Consider the following 27,197-nt stretch of genomic DNA (forward strand, 5'->3'; position numbering starts at 1 on the left):
TGAAGGTGGCAAATGATTTTTGATCACTGCTGTGTCCCCCACTGTAATGGACATGCCCTCAAAATATTTGTGAATTTGTTTGTTGGCATAAACTGTGTATTTCAAAACCACCACAATTACTGCAAAGAAATATTAGCTATTTTATGTTGAAATGAAAGTGGCGTTTGTGTTTTTTAAATATTAATTTTGACATGCTTCATGGTCATACTCACTTTCTCTCCAATCCAAGTTGCTACATGGAAGGAAGTATCTACTTCTCACATTACTTCACATACAGATCATAATTATATTGCACAATTATCAGTTCTAGAGTGTATTCATTTGATGAAACAAAGTAATTTTTCACAATAGCTTTTTTTTTGTACATATGCCTGGCAAAGCCAACATATCTGGGGGCAAGGAAACTCAGCCCTCTAGGCAGGATCTGGTTAGGGTGTGTGGGGTGAACTTTGCACACACTTTTCTTGTCTTCAAAACATTGAGGAAAATATCTAACATGTGCTTTAGAGAAGCTGCCACATTGCAGATCGTGACAATGTTGACATTCTGTAATCGCACATTCACTGCTTATTGTTGCCCACTCATAACTAATGGTTAAATGCTCATCAGTTGTTTAGAGCTGTTAGTTAAGCTACCACTTAAATTGCTATGTTGATGCTTATACACCAAAAGTAAAATCAGTTCCTGGACTTTATAGATAGATTGTGTATACTGCGTATACTGCAAGCCATCTCATTGCGGACAGCATCCAAAATAAAGAAGGCTTGGTTTCAGATACATATATAAAGAAACAATATTAGTATTGGAAAAGAAGAAAATGCTTCTGTATCTGCTGGATGAAGTGCAGTCAGCTACTTAGGTTCATTTACCATGTGACAACAGGAGTAGATGACATTTCTTCTGAATTATTGAAAAATTATTACATCTGTGACCACCACCACTACCACCAGTTGTAGTCTAGTACTTACAATGATTTGTTAAGAGTCATGGACAAGTGCAGGAAATACACCCTTCACCTTTTAACCTGTGAGGCAGTCCTTTCTACAAAGAATGTATAATCCTAGCATGGGGGAATCACATGGGTTCAAGCATCTCAGTTGCAGGCATGTGCTGACATATTTTGCATGTGAGAGTTCTGTAACCATCCTAAGACCACTGAAGTATGGGTGCCATATTTCACATGTTTCTCTTTCGCCTCCTCTTCACTGAAATAGTGACACCCAAGTGGGAGAGGAGCAGAAAGAATGTATGCTTTGGCAACTAGTACCTTTATGTCAATGTCTGTGTGAACTACATCTAAGGGGGTTAGCTTTATATAAGATAGTTTTCACTCTACTTTCTTAGTCCTAAGTTAACCTCTGCTTGCATCCTTCCTCTTCTGTGATGAGGGAAATAGATCTGCACCTGAGGGAGACACTCTATATTCTTTTCTTTTCCAACCCACAGCGATTGTTGGATTTCTCTAGCTGCCTGAATCGTTTGAAACATCAGGAATTTTCCGACACACGAACCCCTAGATGTGAATTTGCATGTGCTGATGTTCATATCAGTATAATTTTTCTTGTTAAGGCATTAGTCCCCACAGTTGGTTGTCTGTGTGCTGATTTAAATGATGCACTGTAACTAGATGACTGCATCGTCTTAGAGATAACCTTTTCTTCAGAATTTGGTGTTCTTTGATTTTGTTCCCTCTAGTTAACTCCAGGATTCCAACTGGAGCTAGAAAAGCCCTAACAGTTAATGCCCCTTGGCATGAATAAGCATATTGTTTCTGGTTCATTAGTGCCACGGACATACCTTTTACATGTTTTTTATCTCCTACTGTAGTATGTTAAAATCTTTAACATTTAAAGTTCCACACAGTATTCGAGTTAGAAGGCATTTCTTCCAGTCAAATGAACCAGGCTTACAATATTTATTTAAAAATGGTGTATTGAATGTTAACATAAATTCATCTGTTTTTTATTCGCATGTTATCCACTTTCTTTTTACTATACTGCGTACTTCCATCAGGCCTTCTGGTTTCCAATCTTACTGTAATTCTGCTGCATTTATGTCCATTATGCCTTTGCAGTTGACAACACCTACACTTTACATGTGTGTGGTTTGCAGCTCCAGTCTGAGTGGATACTCTCCAAGTTTCTTGATTTTAATTAAATCTGTTACTTGGACTGTTGCTTCTTCAAGGAGGAGAAATATCTCTGTTTGTTGCTTAAAATATAAAATGCAGCAGTTGAAGCATCTAAACCTTTGCTTATAAAGAATTGGAACAGTTAGAACTGGTAATCTTTTACATTTTTCCTATGAACACTGTTTTTTATATATTCTGTTATTTCTATGACAAGCTTGATTGGGATGACTACTTGCCGAAGTTATCTAGTTCATTCTTAAGTATTTACTGTTAAACATTCCACCAAGAGTTCACTTAGTTCAGAATTTGATAACCGCATTTGTACAAACAGTCGGGGATCTGCAATCCAGTCATGCACAGTTCCACTTATCTGTCAGGTGGTCTTATGCAATGAATATGCGGGTCATTTTCAAAAGGTACCCCACTGATAATAGTTTCATCTGAAGTGCCATCTATCCCATTGGCATACAGCATAATTTAATTTTTCATGGTTTGTCTTCCTGATTCTGAGACAACTCCCGTGTTATTTATTATGAAGGTTTGTACCTTCCTCACTATCGAGTATGTGAAGCCAAGGTCCTCAGTCCTTTTACCACACAATATTCCTCCTTTGCAGACAATGGTGGTTACTGAAACACACTGAGATTGTGATAATGGCCAACTGACCAGCCCTAGCTGGGAACCCCAGAAGTGTGATGCTCCTGTACCCAGCCATCACTTACTGGACCTTTGAAGACCATATATGGGACTATCAGAGGAAAGTAGTACTACATATACTTTCCATATCTGCCAATTATTACTCACAAAATAGTTAGAGGCCTCTTGGTGAGGACCGCACAAGCATTGAAGGGTTAATTCCTTTGCACCACCAATGGTGTTACGTGAAGACAGAAGAAAATTCAGATTTGCCAAGTCACCACTGACATTTAAATGTAAGTCAGAGAGAAGAATTAAATGAAATCTAAGAAAAGTGCACTTGTGTACTTTAAGCTCATAATTACCTGTCTCAGGATAATGTGCATGTGTCCAAGTGTTACACAGCACAACCTTTTCTAACACCATATAGTACCTTCAGTTCAGGAAAGATAACTTTCTTGATGAGAGCATTGGTTTTTGCTGCGAACATTGCCCTCTGTGGATCTTTCTTCAATACTTTTATTCCAGGCTTATGCACCAAAAAAGCATTGTCCAGAATTTGAAACTCATAATCCAAGACACAGAGAGCATATCCCTGAAATGGAAGATACCGTAATTATTACATTCACTTGGAGCAATTGGAAATTACCAAACACACTGAATTTAGTCGAAGTTGTTTGAGGATGCAGAAAAAGAAAGGACATCAACAAAAAATGCTTCTTATCTAGTACACTTCACAGTGACACTATATTAACCAAATTTTTTTCCACAGGAAAAATATACTGGCATAAATGTTTCTCATTTTGACAGAAGTATTAAGGCTTCTGTGACACATTGTGTTATGAAGCTCTGCACTGTCTTTTGCAGTGAATTAGAAATTCAATTATCTTTACACTTTTCATTACATTACCAAGAAGTGCACAGTTTCCATATAATTATTTCCCTTGTTTCTGTTCTTTTTCTGTGACATAGAAGAAATATCTATTTTGTCATTCTTACCATGCTGCTTTACTCAACTCTGTTGTATGCACTTTCCTTTATTTGTGAAAACAGCTACCTCTATGTTTTGTAGTTTACAGAAATAGTGATATCACCCAATACAACCAATTTTATGATTATACTGGAACATTTTGTAGAAACAGTGAGAGACAAAGTGAGTCAATGTTTCTTCACACAGTAGGGCACAGATTTTTGGTGTTTATGTGCAAAAAACTCACACTAACCCAACTTAGTCATGCTGCTGGCAATGTAATGGAACTAGTCTGACCAATGAGGAGACATTAACTGTGTAGAATGGAAAGCTAAAAATGTTAGTGATTGATAAAAACTGTTACGGGAGCAGAACTGCATGTTTGTTAATCAGACTGTACTATTACATTATACCGTGAAATGAAATTGAAAGAAACTTAAAATAAAACTGAGGCAGAGTGTTGGGAGTGTTTGGCATATGTTGGAATGGGGGCAGAGACTACTGGTTTTCAGTAGCTGTTGTGCAAAAACTTATAAATAGGACTTCACTGTGGTTCTAATGTCTAAATATGTTTTATTAATTTTATAGATTGCAGCTAGTAGCTCTGATATTTCCAAGTGTGAAATAATCTCACACCATGACACATTGAATATCAACACATTGAATATCAGATCAATGAAACTCATGAAACAGAAGTAGAGATGTCTTTAAATAAAAGGTTAGCTTTACCTCCACCAGTTATTTAGTAGGCATCGCCCCACTGGAGTTACTATGTCATTGTCTACCCCAAACTTGTGGACTGATGCACACTAAGTGTCTTGGAGAGCCTAGAGTGTAATGTGGACTTCGAGCCCACGTATAAGTTCATATTTTTCAGACACACAAAGCATTAACACTGGTGAATGGAGTAGAAGTGACAAAATTAAATAATATCGAACCAAAAATAAAAATACATATTCTTTAGAAAATATGTTCAACTCACCTGTGGCATTTTATCACTCTTTCCTTCCCAGCTAAGGCGCTCATCATACAGCGGATCCTGATGCGTACCAATGAAAATTGGTTCCCAGTGTACATGGTAGCCTATGCGTTTCCCAATATGAAAGACATGAAGCCCTTTCGTGATGTTGGCAGCTAGCCATTCTTTGGATTTTGGCACATTGTGACATCCTGGACACAGTTTCTTATGGAATGGAATTGCTGTCCCATTCTTCAGCATCTTTACCTGAAATAATTTTAACAACTCTGAAATATTTGCGTAACAAAATAAAGTAAAATTTAGTCTCAGTTGTCTTCCAACAAGGAATTTAGTATCTGAAAATTCTATCTTTTTTTCGTGGCAAAGATTAGGGAGAATACAGAAGTGAAGATATTTCAAGTTAAGGAAAAATATTTGTTTTATTTAAAGTAGCAAATCTAATTAGATCAAATATATATGAAACAATAGCTGAGAAAAGGAGTTTTATCTATTTTAAATACAAATAAAAATATTATATCATCAAGTTGACTGAAAATCATAATGAGAGCTAATTTAATTTATGAAAACTGTACAATGCCTGTTGAGGTTAAATTCCTGATTTTCATGTGTACATCATCTATAGCACTAATAAGCAAAAACAGCAATCTACAGACCTCATGTGGCTATTCTCCCTCTCCCTCTCCCTCTCCCTCTCCCTCTCCCTCTCCCTCTCCCTCTCCCTCTCCCTCTCCCTCTCCCTCTCCCTCTCCCTCTCCCTCTCCCTCTCCCTCTCCCTCTCCCTCTCCCTCTCCCTCTCCCTCTCCCTCTCCCTCTCCCTCTCCCTCTCCCTCTCCCTCTCCCTCTCCCTCTCCCTCTCCCTCTCCCTCTGTGTGGGGGGTGGGGGGGGGGGTGGGGGGTGGGGGGGTGGGGGGTGCAGCGCATTTCATCAAGCAATCCATCGAGTGTTTGTAGAATATTCTGTAAAATAAAATGGAATGAGCCAGTTTGAAGGGTGTTAGGCTTAATTAGTTCATCTCTAAATGCTGGTTGCTTGTTGACCATTTACAAAATGGGCCCCAGGGTATTACCACAGAAAGGCTAAATAAGTCACAGGTGAATGCATAGAACATTATAGAGCTGACCAAAAACTTTTTATGCTTGCTGTTTAAAAGTTTCGCTATATCGTTGTCATTTTAGATAATCAGGTAAACAATCATTTTGGCGGCAGCATAATGTACGTATCCAACAGTGTACATGGTGTTGCGGAGTTGAAGGATTATTCTGCAGTTAGTGTTAAATTTATTTTCTCTGTATGATGCACCCTACCATTTGCAGATAAGATTTTGAATCAACTGTACAAGAATGCTATGACAAATTAGTGTATTTCATTTGCCAGACTGATACTTTTACTGCTTTTAAACAGCAATGTATTTTTTATATTTCATTGCAATTATCATGCTTACTACACTTTTGGTATTCATTTCATTTAACAACTTTAGCTACTTCTGTAATACTTACATTAACATTATATAGCCTATACACCACAGGACTTTGAATTTAATACAAAATATTTTTCATTTTGTTCACATACTTAACAAAAATGAAATTCAATCAAAGGAATTATTACACACAGATATCAACATACAACAACCAAAGCAGTCATTAAGAAAATTTCCACTGTGTACATATTGTCGTGATGGAATTATCTTTTCTTGAACAAAAAACTGTCTAAAGGAAAATTCAGCAGGTTTATATCATATTTTAGAAGATTCCAAAGATGGAGAGTAACTCCAGTTTAGATCATAAACTGAAGGGACAAGATACTCTAAATATTAAAAGCTACAGAAATTACTTGGCTGGCATCATTCTAAGTAACCAAACCCGATCCATTTGCTGTCCACTACTGGATTCTGCCAAAACATAATATTATGGACTAATTTACCATTCTGAAATGAATTTTTTGTTTGCATATTGGAAATTCTCTTATTATGCCAATACGCTCACTATGAACATTAATATTAATATCTTCATTCACAATTGTTTTCACTTTCATGCGTACTAGAACGCTGCACTGATGTGTGTGACTGTCCGATTATTGTCTCCCCCCCACCCCATGCCAATGAGCCATGGACCTCATGAGGGGGTGGGTGTCAGCTTGTGTGCCTGGAAGATATAGGTGAAACGAGGGTGGGGGGCTATATTTGGAAATGCCAGACTAACCCGTGGTTCCTGATGAGTGGCAGCAGCCATTTTGGTAGTTGCAGGGGAAACAGTGTGTATGATTGACTAGTCTGTCCTTTTAACATCAACCAATATTACCTTTCAGTGCTGGTACTACAAATGGCTCAAGGCAAGGGGGAAACAGCAGCTATTATTTTTCCCAAAGGGCATGCAACTCTACTGTGTGTCATAATAATGATGCCATCCTCTTTGGTAAAATATTCTGGGGCAGGGACTCTTCAGGAGAAGTTAGGTATCAGGAAAACCAGAACTGGCATTCTATGGATTGAGGTGTGGAATGTTGGAGCCCTTAATGGATAGGTAGGTTAGAGAATTTAATGGATAGGTTGAAGTTAGATGTAATGGGAATTAGTGAAACACCCTGCAGGAAGAATGGGACTTCTGGTCTTATCAGTATATGGTAACCCAAGAGTATGTCTGACATTGAACAACAAAACAGGGATGTGGGTGAACAGGGATGTGAAGCCAGTACTGTAGCCAAGATAGACACATGGCTGACACCCACCACAGAAGTACAATTGTATGTGCCTACCAGCTCCACAGACGGTGAGATTTATACAATGTATGAGGAGATAAATGAAATTAGATAGTTATGGGAGATTAAAACTCAATTGTGATGGGGAACCAGAATTTGATAGCAGGAAAATGAAGATTAGGAAAAATAATTTTCAAATATGGACTGGAGGAAAGGAGTGAAAGAGGAAGCCACAAGGTAGAATTTTGCACAAAACAATTTTGTCATTGCTACCACTTGGTTTAACAACCATGGAGAAAATTGTCTAGGTGGAATAGACTTGTAACACACAAAGGTTTCAAATTGATAATATAATCTGAAGACAGAATTCAGTACAAGATTTTAAGCTGCAAGGTATTTCTTCTGGCAGATGTGGATTCTGACCGTAATTTACTGAGTGAGAACGGTAAATTGGAATGAAATTGGGAAAAGAATGGAAATTAAGGACATAGGTCCTAGATAAAATGAAGGAGATATAGGTTGTCGAGAGCTTCAGATGGGAAATTAAACAATGTTGGACTGTAATGGAACAGGGAGTACAAAAATGGATAGCTTTGAGTAATGAAATAGGGATGGCAGCAAAGGATCATATATGTAAAAAGGCAAGGACTATTATAAACCCCTAAATAACACAGGAGATATTGAATGTAATTGATTAAAAAAGAAAATATAAAAATGCAACAAGTAAAGCAAATGAAACAGAACACAGATGTCTACAAACTGAGATTGACACAAAGTGCAAAATGACAAAGCAGGAATGGATAGAGGTGAACTGCAAGACTGTAGAAGCATGCATAACTAGAGGAAAGACATATGTGACCTGTAAGATATTACAGAGGCCTGTGGAAGAAAGGGGAGCATTGTATGAAAATCAAGGACACAGACTGCAAGCCAGTACTAAGTAGAGGAGGAAAGAACTGAAAGGTGGAAGGAACGTATAGTGGATCTATATAAGCAAAACAAACTTGGAACATAGAAGAGGAGATGGGAGATACGACACTGCTTGAACAGTTTTACAATGTACTGGAACTCTTAAATGGAGAAGGACCTTGGGATAGACAAAATTTCCCTAGAATAATTTAGATTCTTGGGGGCACAAGCCATGACAACACTATTCCACCTGGTGTGCAAGATATTTGAGACAGGAAAAATATCCCCAGACTTTAAGAAGAACAGTGTAATTTCAATTACAAGAAGGGAAGGTGCAAGTAATAGAAGACTATCCAGTTTAATGTGTTATAGTTGCAAAATAATGACCTGAACTAATTTCAGAAGAGTGGAAAAGCTGGCAGAAGCTAATGTTGGGAAGATCACTTTGGATTTTGGAGAAATGTAGGAAGGCATGAGGCAATACGGACCCTATGACTTACTGTAGACCATAGGCCAACCTTTGTTAACAGCCATTTTAGATTAAGAAAAAGCTTCTGATAATGTAGAAATTCCAAAGGTAGCAAGGATTAAAAAATAGAGAACAAGAGGTTATTTACAAGTTATACAGAACTCATGCTGCAGTTTTAAGAGTTTAAGGACATAAAAAGGAAGTAATAGTTCTGAAGGGAATAAGATAGGGGTGAAGCATAAGCTCCATGCTATTCAATCTGTATATTTAAGAAGCAATTAAGGAAATGAAACAATGATATGTAAGAGAATTTAAGTTAAGAGAAAGGAAATAAAAACCTTGTGGTTACAGGTGCCTTAACTCTGTCATAGATGACAAAGATTGTGGAAGAACAGTTTAACAGAATGCATGTCGTCTTGAAATGAGACTAACGTGGACAACTATGAAAGTAGAACAAAGGTGATAGAGTGTAATCAAATTAAATCAAATGATTCTGAGGGAGTTTGGTTATAAGTTTGAGACAAAGTAGGAGGTGAGTTTTGCTATTTTGGCAGTAAAATGAATGAATGCTAAAGTAAACAGGAATGCATTTCTGCAAAAACGAATTTAACATCTAATACAAATGTAAGTGTTAGCACGTCTTTTTGGAGGTGCATGTCTGGAGTGTAGCCTTGAACGAAATGAAATGTGGATGATAAGCAGTTAAAGCAAGACGAGAATAGAAGCTTTTGGAATTTGGTTCTATACGAGAATACTGGAGGTCAGATGAATGGATCTATTAACAAATGGGGGTGGTACTGAATGAAATTGTGAAGGAAGGAAACAAATTTATGGCAAAACTTGACTAAAAGACATGACCAGCTGATAGGACACGTCCTGAGGCCTGAAGAACTCAGCAATTTGGTGCAAGGGATAGAAATGTGAGAGGGGGACCAATGCTTGACTACAGTAAGCAGGTCCATTTGGATGTAGGTTGCAGTAATTATGGAGAGGCGAAGGGGCTTTCACAGGTTAAATTAGCATGAAGAGCAGCATGAAAGTAGTCCTCACACAGACAAGTTATTGCTCAAGAAAATAGGGAAACTAACTAAAACCTAGGACATAAGGAAATAAGCTCTGCAGAACATATGACGCTTTTTACAATAGTACCACTGTTCAGACAAATGAATTGCATATTAGTTGTGTAGAATAAATCTTACCAACTGCTCCTTATTTTCGGGAAGCGTTGCACCCTTCTCCAGTTCGAAGATGGAGAGTGGAAATACTTTCGGATTTGGTCGTAGTAGAGGTTTATCCTGCCGACGGATCATCTCGAGGAAATCTGGAATGACACCAGGACTAGGGTAGAGTTCGATATCCGACGGCAGTACGTAATGGGTAGTGGCAGACTCGCGCGCGGCGTTCCTGCCCACGTTGACAGGATACAAGATGCGGCTGCGCGTCTTGTACAGCGACGCCGCAGACACGTTGACCCAGGGTGCGGGCTTGTTGCAGTCTGACAGCCCCTTGGCAGAGGCGTCGGCGGAGCGCGGCAGCTCCTTGGGAATGTGCCGCGAGCTGAAGAACACGTGGAATGTCACGTATTCCGCCACGAGAGGCGACAGGCAGTCGCGCGCCCAACGGATCGCTTCCAGCGTTGGCTTGAAGTCCGTGCCCGGCGCGTGCACAGATAGTGACACAGGTCCCCGCCACCTCTCTAGCAGTGGCTTCAGGTTATCAAGGAAGGTGTAATCGGCGTGTGTCGTGTACGTTATTGACTCCCAACAGTGGAACGTCCGATCGGCGCGCACGTAATTGTACAGCACCCAGAAGTCGCCTCGCTGTGCCATGCGCGGCTCGCTGGTGCGATCGTAGCACTTTATCACTTCGCTCAGCGTCTTCTCGCGCTCGGTGACGTGTTCGGGGTTCGACGCAGGTGGGTCCACTGTTGCACCGCTATTCGGTTTCCTCGTGGCATTCGATGGACCTGCGCCACTGGATGCCATCTGCAAAAAGTAATTTTCTGTCAGAGATATGATTCAACAACAGTGCCAAACGCTACGCACACGAAAATCCATACCCATAAAAAGTGCAATAAAAATAATAGTATTTCTTCTCTATCAGTTCACAGATGGAACGAGGAACAATGAGGGTTTATACCGTTCTGAGTGAGCTATTATTAGCCTCATTTTTATTTTCACGGTATCTGGTGCATGCTGAAGAGATGTACATATGGAAGAAAGACATGAAAATGCCTGAAAATATTGCGGAATCATGAAGATATTCAATCGACAAGCTCAAACATTTGAAGAGGGATGCAAAACAATGCGGAAATGGTAGGGGGCCGTTAAGAAAATTATTTTCAACTGCGGTGTAACGGAGAATGAAGAATGTGTATGGGGCAGCATGTCTGTGGAAAACGATGACAGGTGCTAACTGCTTCATGGTAACTAGAGACCAGGTTATATGCATCATAAAAGTCTTAAAATATGCATGAAAAATGATTAAAAATGCATAAAAGTTTTGAAATATCCAACATAGATAAGAAAACATGGTAGTTACTGCGTACATTATATCTCGAAATCCAACCTGTGTGTATCATTTACGTGGAAGAGCGCCGGCTACACGAAAAATCGGTGCATTTAGAACGCTGATATTTTGTGAATACTTTCTGATGTAAGTTAGGACAGGGGCCTTTCTGGGGTTATTTTTTAAAAATTTGCAAAATTGGGGCGCATACAGTGTTTCAAGAATTGTTCCTTCTTTGCTACTGTTGTCAGGAACAAGCGGATGCGATGCGAGTGAGTCGCAGCGAAAGAATCTCTATGACTAGGGCCAACTTCGAGATATATCGCACGAAGAGGGTCATGCTCAAAAACTCCTTAATGTTTTATTTAAAAAACATTACAATCATGAATTTTTTTAGCAGTATTAACTTTTAATTAATACTATTGGACCAAAGCATCATTTACAATTTTACACTTTTCTACTATTGTAAGCATAAACTGACAAGTATTGTTCCAAATGTTCGGTAGGAAAATTGTGTCTTCGATCACATTAAACTCTTTAAGAGCAGAAAAGGACTGTTCTACATCTGTTGAGGTAACTGGACAGTATTTGAATGTGGGTGCTATGTTGTCACTTATTGTTTCTGGTTAAAGCTCACCCATTCCATTAATAAAACAATCAATTTGGCACAAGGGTTCGAAGCCTTGGTTATTGTTTAAAATGTTTTCAAACTTATAAGTTTTCTTGGGCCTCCGGGAATGAGGAGTTTAGTAGAATAATTTTATTTATGTACTGAATAGATTTATTCAACGCCATACATTAAGCTCTGTAATGTTTTCAGGTATGTGGGAAAAATGAGTGCTGATCACAGCACTGTCTTTTTTAATACCGGAATCATTGAAACTTCCTTGCACTGGCCAACTGCCAAAGCCTCTGCACTATCTAAGTCTTTTACTGCCCCTCTAATGGTCTCGAAATGTTCATTGTAAAAAAAACACAGCTTCGACCCACGTACACGTACCTCAACGAGCTACCACTGGTTCGGGAGGTAAGGTCATCTGGTAGTTTTTCTTTGTAGGTCTTGATGCGAGCTGGAGCCTTCAGAAACACTTTCGTTGTGGATGAAATCAGTTTATTTACATTCACAAACGTGGAACGTACTACTTACGCAAGGCGATGTACTCCATAAGCAAAGCATGTCACATGAATCAAATTGGGATGAAATACTCTTGCGGGCTTTTCGTGCTTTAGTCATCTAGGGAGCGGCATCTGAAACGAACACGAACACAGTTTCATCTGCAGAAGACTTTGGAAATATTTTTCTAATACCCTCATTCACAAATCTGGCGACCGTAGGATGATTTACTTTTTCAAGTTCTTTGCAGGCCGCTAAATAGGAAGGAGGCGACTCTTGTTTTGAAGCACCAACAATAAAATTTGCAATGTAACGGCCTCAAGTGTATGTAGTTTCGTCAATTGAAATCCAGATAATGCTGTCCTTGAGTTCATTGCGTATTTCTTCCAAAACCTCACGTAAATTGTCGGTATGTAATTTTTAAGCAATGTTGATTCATCTGGTATATTTTGATTTAAGGAATATTTGCCCAGGAAGTCTTTGAGGATAGAGTTTGTAAGTTTGTGAAGCGGAATATCGCTTGCAATGAATGCTTCACATAGATCCACGTTAAACCGACCTTTTTTGGTTACGTTTGGACAAATCCCTGCTACTGCAACTCGCTGTTGTCAGAAGTTGTCGTGGTCCTGTCTTCTGTATTCCTGCGATATGAAGGTCTATTTGAAACTTTTTTTGTACGAAATGCACCATCTCTCATGAATAGGAAACAACGGTGGTAGTAAATCGTACGTACTTTTGGCATAGGATCCGAATATACAATAAAAACGGCGATTTCCCATTTGAAAATACAAAGTTGATCCTGCCACGCGGGAGGGTGGTTACGAAGTGGGCAGTTGCATCGAAGACGGATGTCCCCTTCACTAATATTAACTTTTCACCTAAAATATTGTTTTCGTATGATGCGTCGTTCAGATGTATTTATCTGTCAAGTTAAAGAAATACCCCGTATGTAGCCAAAAATACATACGAACATAAGATGATTCGTTCGAATCATTATAATTAATCGCCCAAACGAGCCATGAAATATGAACCCAACTAATTACATAACTTCCATCTAGAAGGTATTCATGAACTCATACGCCAGTTTCGTGGGTATACTTATTGTCTGCATGTCCCTGTTTAATCTGAACTGAAGGTAAACGGCTCTTTCATGAGGTTTTAAGGTTATTTTAACATTATGCTTCTGATGAATAACTAACGACTTAGTAGGCTAATAATTTTGCACTTGCAGCCTAATAAAAACTTACGAAAGACATTATTTCAAATTCCAAAGTGGTTGAAATGAAAGATGTCTACAACAAAGACAGAAAATCGGTATTAGTCAACGAGATTAGCGTTGAACATCTTGAGCACATTACATCGTATAAGCATTTAGCCATAACACGAGGAAACAATATGATATGAAACGGAATAAGTTAAAATCAGTATTAAACGCAGATTTGTTGCACGGTGTCTGGGAAAATTAAAGTATGGCTCCCAAGGAGTCTTTAACAAGTAGGCGTGACGAGACGTGGGAGGAAGTCAGATACGCACTTCTAGGATCGTAATAGAAATTCTCGGGGAATTTACATGGGAATCCTTGGGAGAAAAACGACGCGTTTCTGTTCGGTAAATTTAAAGAACAGGTATTCGAACAAGACTGCGCATCTATTAACCTGCCACCGTTGTGTATCTCGGGTGGGGATCACGGGACAGAGAGATAAGGAGATGTACAGAGGCATATGTTACCTTTCCCACGTTAAACGGGCGAATGAAATAGGAAATAAAATCGATAACATTGATACGATGTCTCCTCTGCCATGGACTGTGTAGTGGCTTGATCAGTGCGTATGCATTTGTAGCTTCTGTCAATGTTCCCACAATAAAATGATTACGAAATGCGTCAAAAGCATTGTTTGTATTACACATACGCTGTGTCAACCCCTCATAGACGTGCGGATTCCAACGCAGTGCTTCATTTTCACGACGCAGCTTCTTTTCACATTCCAGCTTCTAACGTCATTGTTAAGCGTCAGCCGAGCCGTTAAGTCATGATCACTTGTCTCCAATTTAGTTTTATATGTTAAATGTTAATTTAAGCTGAAGGCCCGTTTTCTGCATGGTTCAACGCGTCGTAATATAAATGAGTGTCTCCCACAAAGTACTTGTTTTATATGCATGTGAATCAGGTTTATAATATGTTCATTCAACTGGGCTGACAGGACGATGGAAGTGCTGAACGTATCAAACTGCTAAAATAAAACCTGAGTGGAATGCTCCGTATTTTACGCCATGGCATTTGATTTGCGTAGTTCGAATCTGGAATCTGATTTAGTCAGCAGAATCCACTTGGGTAGAAATGGATGGTTCTTAAGTGATGTCTTAATATATAATGATTCAAATATCGCCGTCGATGGAAAAACTAGGTATCTGAATACAGATATTTTTGTCCTCTGCTTCGACTGAGATAGCTGAACTTTCAAAGAGACCCTTTTTTATAAGAAAAAGTGTAATAAAACAAACGAAACAGTGTCTGCCTTAGTGGATAAGCTCGTGTGAAGTACCCCCACAAAAACTGTGAATAAAAGCTGGTTCTGACTTGTAATAAAGGTTACCTACCTAAGAAATGATTTATAGAAAGGCAGCCAGAAACGAAAAATAGTCACTTGACGACGATTGATAGAGTGAATCTAAGTAAATTGATTGGTGTAAAGAAACAGTTACTTGAAAGCAGTGCTACGTTAAGCCAAAATTCTGTTACATCAGAACCAACTTCTAGTCAGTGAAGTCTTAGGCTGAATATAGCCGGAAGCAATATACCCGCATGTAAGGTAAGTATGATCCCGTCTGTGTATTGTCTTGTTCAGGTTACTCCAGGCGAACGGTTGTAACTGGTCTGCCGGCACAACCCGTATTCACGTGATGGTGACAAATATACCGGGTGATCAAAAAGTCAGTATAAATTTGAAAACTGAATAAATCACGGGATAATGTAGATACAGAGGTACAAATTGACGTTCTTGGAATGACATGGGGTTTTATTAGAACCAAAAAATACAAAAGTTCAAAAATGTCAGACAGATGGCGCTTCATCTGATCAGAGTAGCAGTAATTAGCATAACAAAAGTAAGACAAAGCAAAGATGATGTTCTTGACAGGAAATGCTCAATATGTCCACCATACTTCCTCAACAATAGCTGTAGTCTAGGAATAATGTTATGAACAGCACTGTGAAGCATGTCCGGAGTTATGGTGAGGCATTGGCGTCGGATTTTTCTTTCAGCATCCTAGAGATGTCGGTCGATCACGATAAACTTGCGACTTCTGGTAATCCCAAAGCCAATAACCGCACGGACTGATGTCTGGGGCCTGGGAGGTCAAGCATGACGGGAGTGGCGGCTGAGCACACGATCACCACCAAACGACGCGCGCAAGAGATCTTTCACGCGTCTAGCAATATGGGGTGGTTCTAATAAAACCCCATGTCATTCCAAGCATGTGTGTCAATTTTTACCCCTCTATCTACATTATTCCGTGGTTTATTAAATTTTCAAATTTATACTGACTTTTTGATCACCCGGTACTAGGGGTGCCATTTCATTCCACATGTACAGTCTCCATACGAGGACAGCCTCACTGTTGTGAACTTAATCTGACAGGAATTTCAGGGAACGCTTGGGATCGGGACTGCCACGTTCGCGCTGCGCTAATAGCTCACTATGTCCACAATTCTTGCTGCGCACGTAATTACGTTGGATCGTCTCTTGCAGCTAAACACACTCAATATTCAGACAAGACAGAACACACTGAACGACTAGAGACGAACTTCCATATTCACAGGCTATCTACATTAGTATGTTCTGCAGAAATGATCAGCATTTGTCACTTCTGTTCAGCATGTGTCCAGTTGGCTAGTAGGCATAGGGTCCACCATGGGCCCTGATAAGTTGTTGGATGCGTGATGGCATCGACGCGTATAAGGCACGAAAATTGCGTCCTGTGGTATAGCCATCCATGCTGCATTCACGTTGTTCTATAGTTCATCTGTAGTGGTTGGCAACTGGCCACAGCGCCGCACCCGTTGATTCACCATACCCCACACATTTTCGATTGGTGAGATATCTGGTGATCTGGAGGGCGAGGGCAAAAGGCTTAAGTCCTGTGGCACTAAGAAGTCACGTGTTCATAGAGCAACATGTGGTCGTACATTGTATTGCTGAAAAATGGCATCTAGGTCGCAGGGAGTCATTCATGTAGTCATATTGGTCACTGCCCTGGACGCGCACCAGCTGTGATTTGTGGGTGTACCCAGTAGCACCGCACAACATAAGGCCTTGAGTTGGCGCCTTGAGTTTTGTGCGAATGCAGTCACTTTGATGCCGCTCCACGTCTGCTGCGAACCAAAATGCGCCCATCATTTTAAAACAGAACAAAATTTGGATTCGTCCGAAAACACTATCTGATGCTATTCCTGTCCACAGTGACGTCGTCCCATACACCATTGCCGTTTAAGATGTCTCTGGGATGTATGCCGCAGGTTTGGTCCAAGCTCCGTAGCATTCCGGGCCGCCAGCGACAGTCAGCTGTCTAGGGTCTTACCCTATAGCGTACTTTATGTACTGATCCATTGACCTGTGCAGGACACCTTCTGACACTTTGCAATAGCATCGGCGTCCTCTTCCTATACTGCTACCTTTTCCAGTAGAAATGCAAAGTTGAACAAACCCCCCTCTGTTTCAGGCCCCACCAAGCCGAATCCTGTAATGAACCCTTCACTGAATGGAAATTCTTTCAGGCTCTTAGATCTTGACGTGACTCTGCCGCAGTCCCGGTTTCCATCCACAACCAGAGGATGCAACACTTTGACGTTATCCAGAGGCAATATCTCCTCAGGATCTTCAAACAAATTTGGCACACAGGTGCCTCCCTATCACAATGACGAGACAGCATCGTTATCCACGTCCTTAAGCCTGGGAAGAACCCAATGTGTCTCAACAGCTACTGCCCGATTAGTCTTATGAACGTACTACGTAAATTGTTAGAGAGGATGGTTAGCTTCCAATTATGTTGGGTACTCCAATCTCTGGGCCTTTTGTCCTCTTATCAGTGTGGTTTTCAGGGAGGACGACCTACAACTGACCATTTACTCAGACTGGAAACAGCAATCTGACAGGCTTTTATTAACTGCCCGCGCCTTATCGCGGTCTTCTTCTACCTTCATAAGGCCAACGACATTGCTTAGCGGCATCACATTTTAGTTGCCCTCCATGACTGATGCTGTCATGGCCCCTTTCCGATTGTTATCTGCAAATTTTTATCCCACCGGCTCTTCTGGATTTGAGTTTGCAGTTCACTCAGCCTTCTTTGGGTCCAAAAGAACTGTATCCCACAGGGTTATGTTTTAAGTGCCACACACTTCCTCATCGACTTCGGTTGGCTTGTAACCTATGTTGAGTGTCTGGTTATCCTGGCGTTGAATGCCGACGATTTTTGTATCTGGTGCAGCTGCCACTTGGTAGCATCTGCTGAACCCCAGCTCAGGGCGCCATCCAATGAGCCTCTGCATGCGCCCTCTCCCATGGCTTCCAGTTTTCTCTCTCCAAAACGCAGATGTGCATTTTTGCTGTCGACTCACAGTACACTCCGATACGGAGCTTTATTTAGGCGACCAGCGCCTTTATTTTGTAGCAAAGTCCCGTTTCTTGGGCCTTACTGTTGTTAAAATGTTGATGTGGCTGGCCCGTATTAGCCACCTGAAGACTACCAGCATGGGGAAGCATAATGCTGTCCGCATCCTGGCCCACAGATCTTGGGGTACCGACCATGCTACTCTTGTCCATCTTTATCGTGCTCTGGTTTTGCCAGGCTACATTATGTTTGTCAGGTTTATGGCTCTGTGGCTCCTTCCATTGTGGAACTATTTGACCCTGTTCATCATTACGGTGTGCATCTGGCTATTGGTGCCGTTTGCACTAGTCGTATCGACAGTCTCCTCGCAAAGTGGGGTTCCCCCTCTACAAATACGACGGAGCCAACTCCAGGTTTTTTTACGCAGTCGCCATTTGACGATTTCCTGACCATTCCGTGTATCCTCTCCTCTTTGCAAATGAGGGACATGTCCCTCCCGATGCCTACCCTCGGGTGCGATTGCCAGTTGGAGTGCGTCTCACGTCCGTCTGTCGGGATCTCCACTCACTGGAATGTGCACCTTGTACTTCCTCCTGCATCCCTGCTTGGACGGTGTCTGGACAAAGGACTAGGACCTATCTATTCCAGGGTCCTAAAGTCTCTGTCGTCACTGATATTGTGGCAACTTGTATGTTCCATCCATGAAGAATTTTAGGGTGCTGTGATCCTTTGCACTGACGGTTCTAAAACAATAGATCAGGCAGGATGAGCTTTAACGTCACCTTGTGGCATGGGACGCCACTTGCTGCCGGGATCATGTAGTGTGTTCACAGCAGAGCTGCTAGCCATTAACAGGGCCATTCATTTCGTTGCTCAGGCCTCCCTCAACAATGTTCTAATATGTACCCATTCAACAAGTAGCTTACAGGCTATAGACTGATGCTACTCTTATCACCCTTTGGTCTCTGCTACCCATCACCTTCTCTCTGCCCTTGGCTGTGCCGCCTGCTCTGTTGTCTTTCTGTAGGTCCCAAGTCATATGCGTGTCTCAGGGAATGAACTGGCTGACTGGTTAGAGAAGCAGATACTTAACCCCGCTCCCGTTCATGATTCCAGGTGCAGATACACACACACACATCAGATCTCTCTTTGCCCAGAAGTGAAATGACGTCTGGTGCACTACTGTTGTTACTAATAACCTCCACACAATCAAGGAGACTACTGCAATTTGGCGCTCTTCCTTCTGCTCCTCTCGGAAAGAGTCCGCTGTCTTATACGTCTACGCATCGGTCATACTAGGCCCACCCAGTGTTTTCTCTTGTGTAACTAGCCACCCCCACAATGCGGCTGTCGAGCCAGACTGACGGTATCCCTTATATTGGTGGATTGTCCCCTTCTTTTGGCCCTTCGCACTAAGTTCAGCCTTCCAAATTTCTCGTACTCAGTATTAGCAGACGATTCACGGATGGTTGAACTAGTCCTCAGCTTCCTACTTCAAAATGATTTTTATTTTCAGTTATAAGGTTTTACTTTGCTCCTTGTGCAAGGGCAGCCGCAGGGTATTTGTGATTCGGGCTTCTAGGTCTTAGGCCGATGACCACTCTCCCGTGTAAAGACCGCTCTTTTATCTCTGTTTCTTTTTCAGTTTTTAGATTTCGCCTACCCTTTTATACCTCCTACTGCGTGTTTCATTTCCTCGCTTTGTACTTTAACCAAAGTGACTGGATCCGCCCACTTTTAGTAACTTTTAGTAACTTTTAGTAACTTTTAGTAACTTTTAGTAACTTTTAGTAACTTTTAGTAACTTTTAGTAACTTTTAGTAACTTTTAGTAACTTCTGAATCGCGGGACTTGTGACCTCGCCGCTAAGTCTATAGCCGCATCAATAAATCAGTTCAAATGGTTCAAATGGCTGAGCACTATGGGACTTAACAGCCATGGTCATCAGTCCCCTAGAACTTAGAACTACTTAAACCTAACTAACCTAAGGACGTCACACAACACCGAGTCATCATCACGAGGCAGAGAAAATCCCTGACCCCGCCGGGAATCGAACCCGGGAACCCGGGCGTGGGAAGCGAGAACGCTACCGCACGACCACGAGCTGCGGACAAATAAATCAGTCAAAAGTATCTGCGTTGAGTGACTGTAGGAGGATATAATGTGACTAACACAAAATTTCTGGTGGTGTGTTGAATGACAGCTTGCCCTTTATGTAGAAAAACCGAACTTAATGCAGACCAGTAGGAAAAACATACCCACAATGTTCGAATACAGCATTAGTAGTGTGTTGCTTCACACTGTCACGTCGACTGAATACATGTGCGTAAGATAGCAAAAAAGATATGAAATGGAACGAGTACGTAAGGGCGGTAGTATGGAAGTCCGATCGGCGTCGGTTCATGGGGCGAATTTTAGGAAAGTTTGGTATTCTTTGCAGGGCACCTCGAATAGAAGTGCTGCGACCTATTCTTGAGTATTGATCGAGTGTTAGCGATCCCCACCAGGTCGGATTAAGGAGCACTTAGTCGCAATTTAGAAGTGAGCCGCTACATTTGTTGCCGGTGTATTCGATCATCATGTCGGTATTATGGAGATGCTTTTAGTCAAATGGGAATCCCTGGATGAAAGAGTTCTTTTCGCGGGGCACTATGCAGAAAATTGAGAGCGCCGGCATTTGAAACTGACTGCTGAACAATTCTGTTTATTGCCAACGTACATTTTGCCCAAGGACCGCAAAGATAACAGAACAGAGGCACACAGACAGTAGTCTTTCCATCGCTCTATTTGGGAGTGGATCAGGAAAGGACATTGATGTAAGGTACGCTCCGCTATGGTGGCTTGCGAAGTATGTATGTGGATATAGATGTACTTACAGGAAACTGCTTGAGTGCGACGTCCCAAGTTCAATCTTTAGTAGGGGTCATTTGAAAGGGTCGAGTTAATAATTGTGAAAGGAAAAATATAAGCTGCTAATGACTCAGCATGTCAGTCAGTAGGGCGACGAAAATGAGTGTACGGGAGGTGAAGCGATCAACCGTCTGCGGGATGTATGTATTACACTTCACGAAATTAACATTGTCAGCATTCAATAAATGCTCGAAAGAAGCCAATAACTTCGACCATGAACACCGACTGAAAGAGGCGCGCGCGACACTTATCACAAAGGTTAGCACCATAAAGATCATAGCTGTACCGTGCATTTCATTAACCCCGAACCACCGGCGTTTCAGACTTCACTGGTTTCAAACGAGAGCTCACTGGAGGGCAGGATGGAGGTCTCCTGTTTTCTCTAATGAAAGCTGATTCTGCCTCTGTGCCAGTGATGGCCTTGTGTTTGTTAGGAGGCGGCCAGCTGAGGACCTGCACCCATTCTGTTTGCGGACACACTGGACCTACACGTGGGATTTACGATCAAGGGTGCGATTTTGAATGACAGCAGGGGCACTCATGTTATTTCACGCACCCTGAAGTCAGCTTTGTGATTTGACCTGCTGTGATGTCATTTATGAACAGCATTCCAGTGGGTGTTTTCCAACAGACTAAAGCTCGCCCACATACTGAGTGGTAACCAAACATGCAGTAGAGAAGGTCGATATGTTGCTTTGGCCCGCTCGATCGCTAGATCTGTCTTCAATTGAGCTTATATGGGACACCATCGGACGATAACTTCAACTTCATCCAGTCAGTGTTAACCGTCCCTTCACTGACCGACCTAGTGCAACAGGCATGGAACTCCATCCCACAAACTGACATTTGTCACCTGTACAACACAATGCATACACGTTTGAATGCTTGCATCCAATATTGTGGGGGTTACACCTGTTTTTAGTGAAACAGCATTCATATTTGCAATTGCGTATATCGGACTTACATTAACTCGGGATCTTGCAATGTTAGTAACTGAAATATGTTAGCTAGAGAGATGTACTCCAGAAATTTCATTACTCCGCATTAACTACTTTTTGGTGTTAAGATTTTATTTCCGTCTGTCTAGTTATGCAAGGTCATGTCACTCTGTACAATTCGGAACTGCCTAGTGGCAGAGGATTGCAAATATGTAGACATCACCAATAAAGATGGATAATGAAACTTCCTGGCAGATTAAAACTGTGTGCCGGACCGGGACCTTTGCCAGGAAGTTTCGTATCAGCACACACTCCGCTGTAGAGTGAAAATATCATTCAAGATGGATAATGTTAATAAGGTTTGTTTTATTTATAAAGGCTTTACTAGTTTAAAGCTAAAAAAATTGGGAGGCATTACTTTCCAGCACGCGCTCGTAGTAACTTATATTTTTGGATGTTTTCAGATGTAACTTCTTCAGAAGGAATGTAATAACACGACGAAAGTAACGTATCGTCAACAAAAAATTTTAATTACAAGAAGAAATGCTCTGCTTGAACAAATTTCTTAGAGGAAAATACCTACAACTTCAAAAATTTGTATTCGTGTATGACATGGTAGTTTCTAAAGCACTGTGGTAGATGTAAAGCCACTTAACACTCCGTGCATTCCCACGTAGTTTAACGTCGTACTTCGTGTTCTATGCAAAGTTTGCACATCCTTGGTTGGTTTCTTGTAGGTGCCGGAATGATATGTCATGGTAAATGGGCCCAATACTGCGCTGGGAGTTGAAGTGGTGTTTCACCTAGTGAAATTTTTCCACTCTTTTCGTAGTCCGATAATGGGACATTTTTTAAAATTACCTTCGCTGTGTTTATTCGGTAATCGACTACGATTCCTTCCTTTGAAGATGTATTGTTTCATTCATAAGGTACGTATTGACCAGAGCCACATCACACCATAAAAAAAGGTTTTCGGGCCCTTCGACAATTTTGCTCATTATTGGGGAAACAGGCCAATATCTTATCTTGACGATCAATTCCACCCATTCCTTATTATATTCGAGGATGCATTTGGACTTAATTTTTTTCCTTAACGGTTTGTTTGTGTGTTCAACCATCTCTGCGCTTTAGAGTTTCGTTGATGTCACACACACGACGCGTCTTTCCGTCTCAGGGCCAACAAATGATTAAAACTTTCCTTTGAAATCTGTTTTTGAATATTTTTGGCACATTTGCCTATTGCTGCGTATTTTCTCAGTAACATCTATTTTCCTGGGTAATTTTAAAAAATAGTTGGGGGAGAGTACCAGTTGTAAAGAGACAAAAAGTATCTCTTATTCAGTACGGATGTTGCCAAGTCCATGAAAACATTTTCTGATGCCCTTTTATTTCGATCAGTTTTGCCGCGGCCAGTATATATTTTGAAACCCTAGCAAAAATCTGTACGTAACTCATTGTGTGCGAGTTTTTAATCCGCATCTCGGTATTCGCAGTTTATTAAATTTCTTATATGATAAACGTAATTTAGAATTCGTTTAGGATGTCAAGCATCCAGATGGGAACAGGAAACTAGTACATCCACGTCGTTTTTCCTGGATGACGCTGAACGTAGTCCCTTAACAGACTTAAACGGCTACTGTACAGTCCAATTTGCAACACTAAAGCAAATTTCTAGCGTATCAACCGTTAGAGCACAAAGGTTTACATTTCGATCGTAAATTAAATGTAGAATCACATGCGTCGATTCTTAATTGCAGAAACAGGTACACTTGAATTTTTAGATTACAGCGTCACATACCACGAATGGGAAACAATGGTTTGAATAACACGTACGTATTTTTTGGCGTAAAATCCGAATTAGAACAAGAACGGGGGTTTCCCCATTTGAAAATACGTTGACCCCGCCCACGCAATTATGTGATTAGGTGGTGGCCAGTTTTGGCACGGACAGATGTCCCCTTCACTAATAACTTTTCACCTGCGTTGTTTTCGAGATATTTGTCTGAAGTTAAAATGACAACCCTGTATACACTGAAACATTAATAAAAATGTCTAACTCAGAACATGTCTAGAAGATTACCGTGAGTGGTAACCACATTCTTACAGCACGTTTTTAAGCAGTGAGACCTTGTCTTAAAGGCGAGTGCCTCCAGAACATAATTCCATACGACATTGCTGATTTATAATACGTAAAGAACGCCAATGATTTGTCTCTCCAAGATTTGCAGTAATTCGAAGTGCAATTGCGGCTGAGCCGAGGGTGTTTTAGTTCACGAATGTGTTATTTCCAGCTTCAGTTCTAACCGATATGGACACCTGAAAGTTTTACAGTTTCCACCCTAGTTACTTCCTCGTAAGTGTTTCATTTATCACTGGTGTTCATATGCGAAATTGAATACGCTGTTTCTTTTGAAATTTAGAGAGACGATTTGCAGAAAACTACGCAATAACAGTTTTAAAGCCTTATTTGTTCTATTGCTACATGTATGTATGGACTGATTCCAGTATTAGTGTCATTGAAAAAGAAACTGTTCTGCTTATTTATTACGTGTTATGGACCTAATATTGAACCTAATGGAACGCTATGACTGCTCAGATTAATTGATCTCCCCTGCTTCCAATGGTTGAATCACTAAGTAGGCTCCAACTTACTGCATATTTTTGCTTAGCTGTATGATTAATTCGGCAAAACCTCAGTTTACGCTGGAGGTTATTATGGAAGTCTAGAGCGAGGTACTGACGGCACTGAGAGGCGGCTGCGGCTCGTTGGGCGGCGGGCGCGACGTGGCGTCGGCCGCGCTGGACACGGGTAGCTGCGCCGTGTCGAGCGCCGCCAGGCTGCGGCCGGACACCGTCTCCTCCACGAAGTCGACACCATTGCGAGAGGTGGCGAGGTACGAGCAGGCGTACAGCAGGACCACCACGTTCAGGCACACGCTCAGCCGCAGCAGCCACGTCCTCCGGGCGTACATGCTCACTGCTTCATTCCTCTTCTTACATCAGGTCCAACAGCGACCGCTGCAACACACCAACCGTCTCCAACTCAGTGTGAGGCAAATATTCATATGAACTAATATTAAAATGATTCTATTGCAGGTGTTGTCATAACTTTTTCTGGTTGCACATCAAAAGGAACCTCAACACCAGAAGAACTGCTATCGTCTTAATTTATTAAAACGTAAAATATACACTAACTGAAAAAAATATACAGTTTAACTGAAAAAAAAAAAATCTCAGCGCTCGGCCATATCTCACTAGTACCGTATACCACCACCTCTACTCCTGTTATCACCTGAATTCGGCGAAGAAGACGGCCCTAAATTTTCTTCAAATACGCCATACCCAGCTGAAATGCCTCAATCATTAGATCCCAGAGCTATCGGACTGCGGCGATGTTTACTGCTAAGCTATTCCAGCTGTTCCACATAGTCCCACACATTTTCTGTCGATTGATATAGCGAGCCAGTCGAGTTGCAATAGATTGACCGAGTGTTCGTGAAACCAGGAACGTGTGCGTGCAGCCCAGCGAAAACGGCTATTATCGTGATCACGATAATGTTCATAAGAATAGTCATCATGAAGATGGAGAAGAAAGGGAAACACTGAGAATGTTGAAAAAACATCCTGGTTCATGTGCATCTTGATATTCTCGCGCCGTAATAATTGATCCATTAGATTTCGAGAGTGCAACTAATAATGACACACGAACTATTGCTACGCGGTCGATCCATGCTGGGATATCAATTTATGCATACTCTCTGCCGCCCATCGGATTCTGGCGCTTGTCTTTTCTGTAGTCTGAAACAACAGAGTAAGTACTGTTGGGTATCGTAACTCAGTTGGCTTACTCTAAAGATGGGCGGAAGACAAATGACCGAAACATTAAAACAGGAAGGAAGGAAGGAAGGAAGGAAGGAAGGGTGTGTGTGTGTGTGTGTGTGTGTGTGTGTGTGTGTGTGTGTGTGGCTGGACTCGCAAAATTTAATTAATGAATCCTGGTTCATGATCACTGTACACTAAATGAGTCGTACGAAGAACACGCTGAAAACCTCGCAATACCGCCGACCTGAAGCACACTCTCCACACACTGCGGGTTGAAGGCCGCATTTGGATTCTCGCTGCACACAACGTAGCAGAAACGCTACTCTTCGGACAACACTACAGGCTTCCGTCAGCTACTGTCCACTTTGCCTCGTTTGGCAAAGTCAAGAGTAGCTTTATGTGCCTCTCCCGGTAACGTTCTTTTGCATTATACTGACTCAATGTGCACTGCATGCAGTTCTGACATTGGTCGAGATGCCTCTGAATTCATTAAACGCGGAAATTCCTGTCTAGTGTTGTCATTGGCAGCGTATGACACTCGTCGCGGGTTCCTGTTGCGTAAGATCTTTATGATCAGTGTTCTTACGCCACGTTACATGGCAGCAAGTGGTGCACCATTCCTTGTAGATACGCTGGACACTCCAGGATAATATACCTACAAATCTGGTTTTTCTTCTTCTTCGATGCAGACCAATAAACGCATAACAGGATCGAGCCTACGCAGAGCTGTCACCATGCAAATATGTCCTAAGTGTAGTTATTCATGTCAGGACATGGGGAACGTTCTCCGGCGCTTGCATGGAACCTGTCGTAATCGAAGACAGGCTGACAGCTGGGGACCACCTGCATCCCTTCATGTTTGATACCTTCCCCGACGGCGATGTGAATTTTTCAGCAGTATTATTGTCCTTGTGTCTGAGCCAGAACTGTGCTACAGTGGTTTGCGGAACATTATAGTGAACTTACGTCGATGTCTCGGCGACCAAATTCTCCTGATGTAAATCTTACGGAACCCATCTGGGTCACCATCGGGCACCATCATCGCGTACGCTATTCAGCGGCTCGTTATTTATGCAAATTGCATGAACTGTGCGTAGGCGTCTAATACCATATACCCACACAAACCTACCAACAAACTGTTGTATCACTGACACGCAGAAGCACCGATGTATTTCATTCTAAAGACGGAAAAAACAAGTCATAAAGCAGGTAGTCATTATGTTTTAGGTCATCAGTTCATGTTCTATGTACATGTCGTGGCTACTTCCACGTTTGCGTGCACTAATTCGTAGCATATGAACTGGGGATTGATAACAGCTGGAGGCAATTTTCTTACATTCGTTCTTTCTCACTTTCATCCAGGAAGAACTGCTCCACTCTGTACACCGTAATCTTTCTTAGCTGCTATATGTGATCTCTCTTAGCAACGTTCAGTACTCTGACCTATGAGTACCAACGGTCATAAGGCGCTAACAGAATCTTTATCTGCAATAGGTAACAGAATCATTG

The 27,197-nt window shown here is 41.5% G+C and overlaps 1 protein-coding gene across 3 annotated transcripts in view; it reads right to left on the reverse strand.

Annotated features, from left to right (window-relative positions):
* LOC126248433 (beta-1,4-glucuronyltransferase 1) overlaps positions 1 to 27,197 on the reverse strand; it is a 323,883-nt gene that overhangs the window by 2,722 nt on the left and 293,964 nt on the right. For all 3 annotated transcript variants that reach the window (XM_049949407.1, XM_049949406.1, XM_049949405.1), the window contains exons 3-6: positions 24,608 to 24,884; positions 9,989 to 10,774; positions 4,720 to 4,962; positions 3,133 to 3,362 (exon numbers count right to left, since the gene is read on the reverse strand). In XM_049949407.1, the coding sequence (XP_049805364.1) occupies positions 3,165 to 3,362; positions 4,720 to 4,962; positions 9,989 to 10,774; positions 24,608 to 24,838 (1,458 nt within the window). In that variant the 5' untranslated portion in view covers positions 24,839 to 24,884 and the 3' untranslated portion in view covers positions 3,133 to 3,164. The remainder of the gene's footprint in view (positions 1 to 3,132; positions 3,363 to 4,719; positions 4,963 to 9,988; positions 10,775 to 24,607; positions 24,885 to 27,197) is intronic.

This window comes from Schistocerca nitens, chromosome 3 (genome assembly GCF_023898315.1).
Source record: "Schistocerca nitens isolate TAMUIC-IGC-003100 chromosome 3, iqSchNite1.1, whole genome shotgun sequence".
Taxonomy (NCBI): Eukaryota; Metazoa; Arthropoda; class Insecta; order Orthoptera; family Acrididae; genus Schistocerca; species Schistocerca nitens.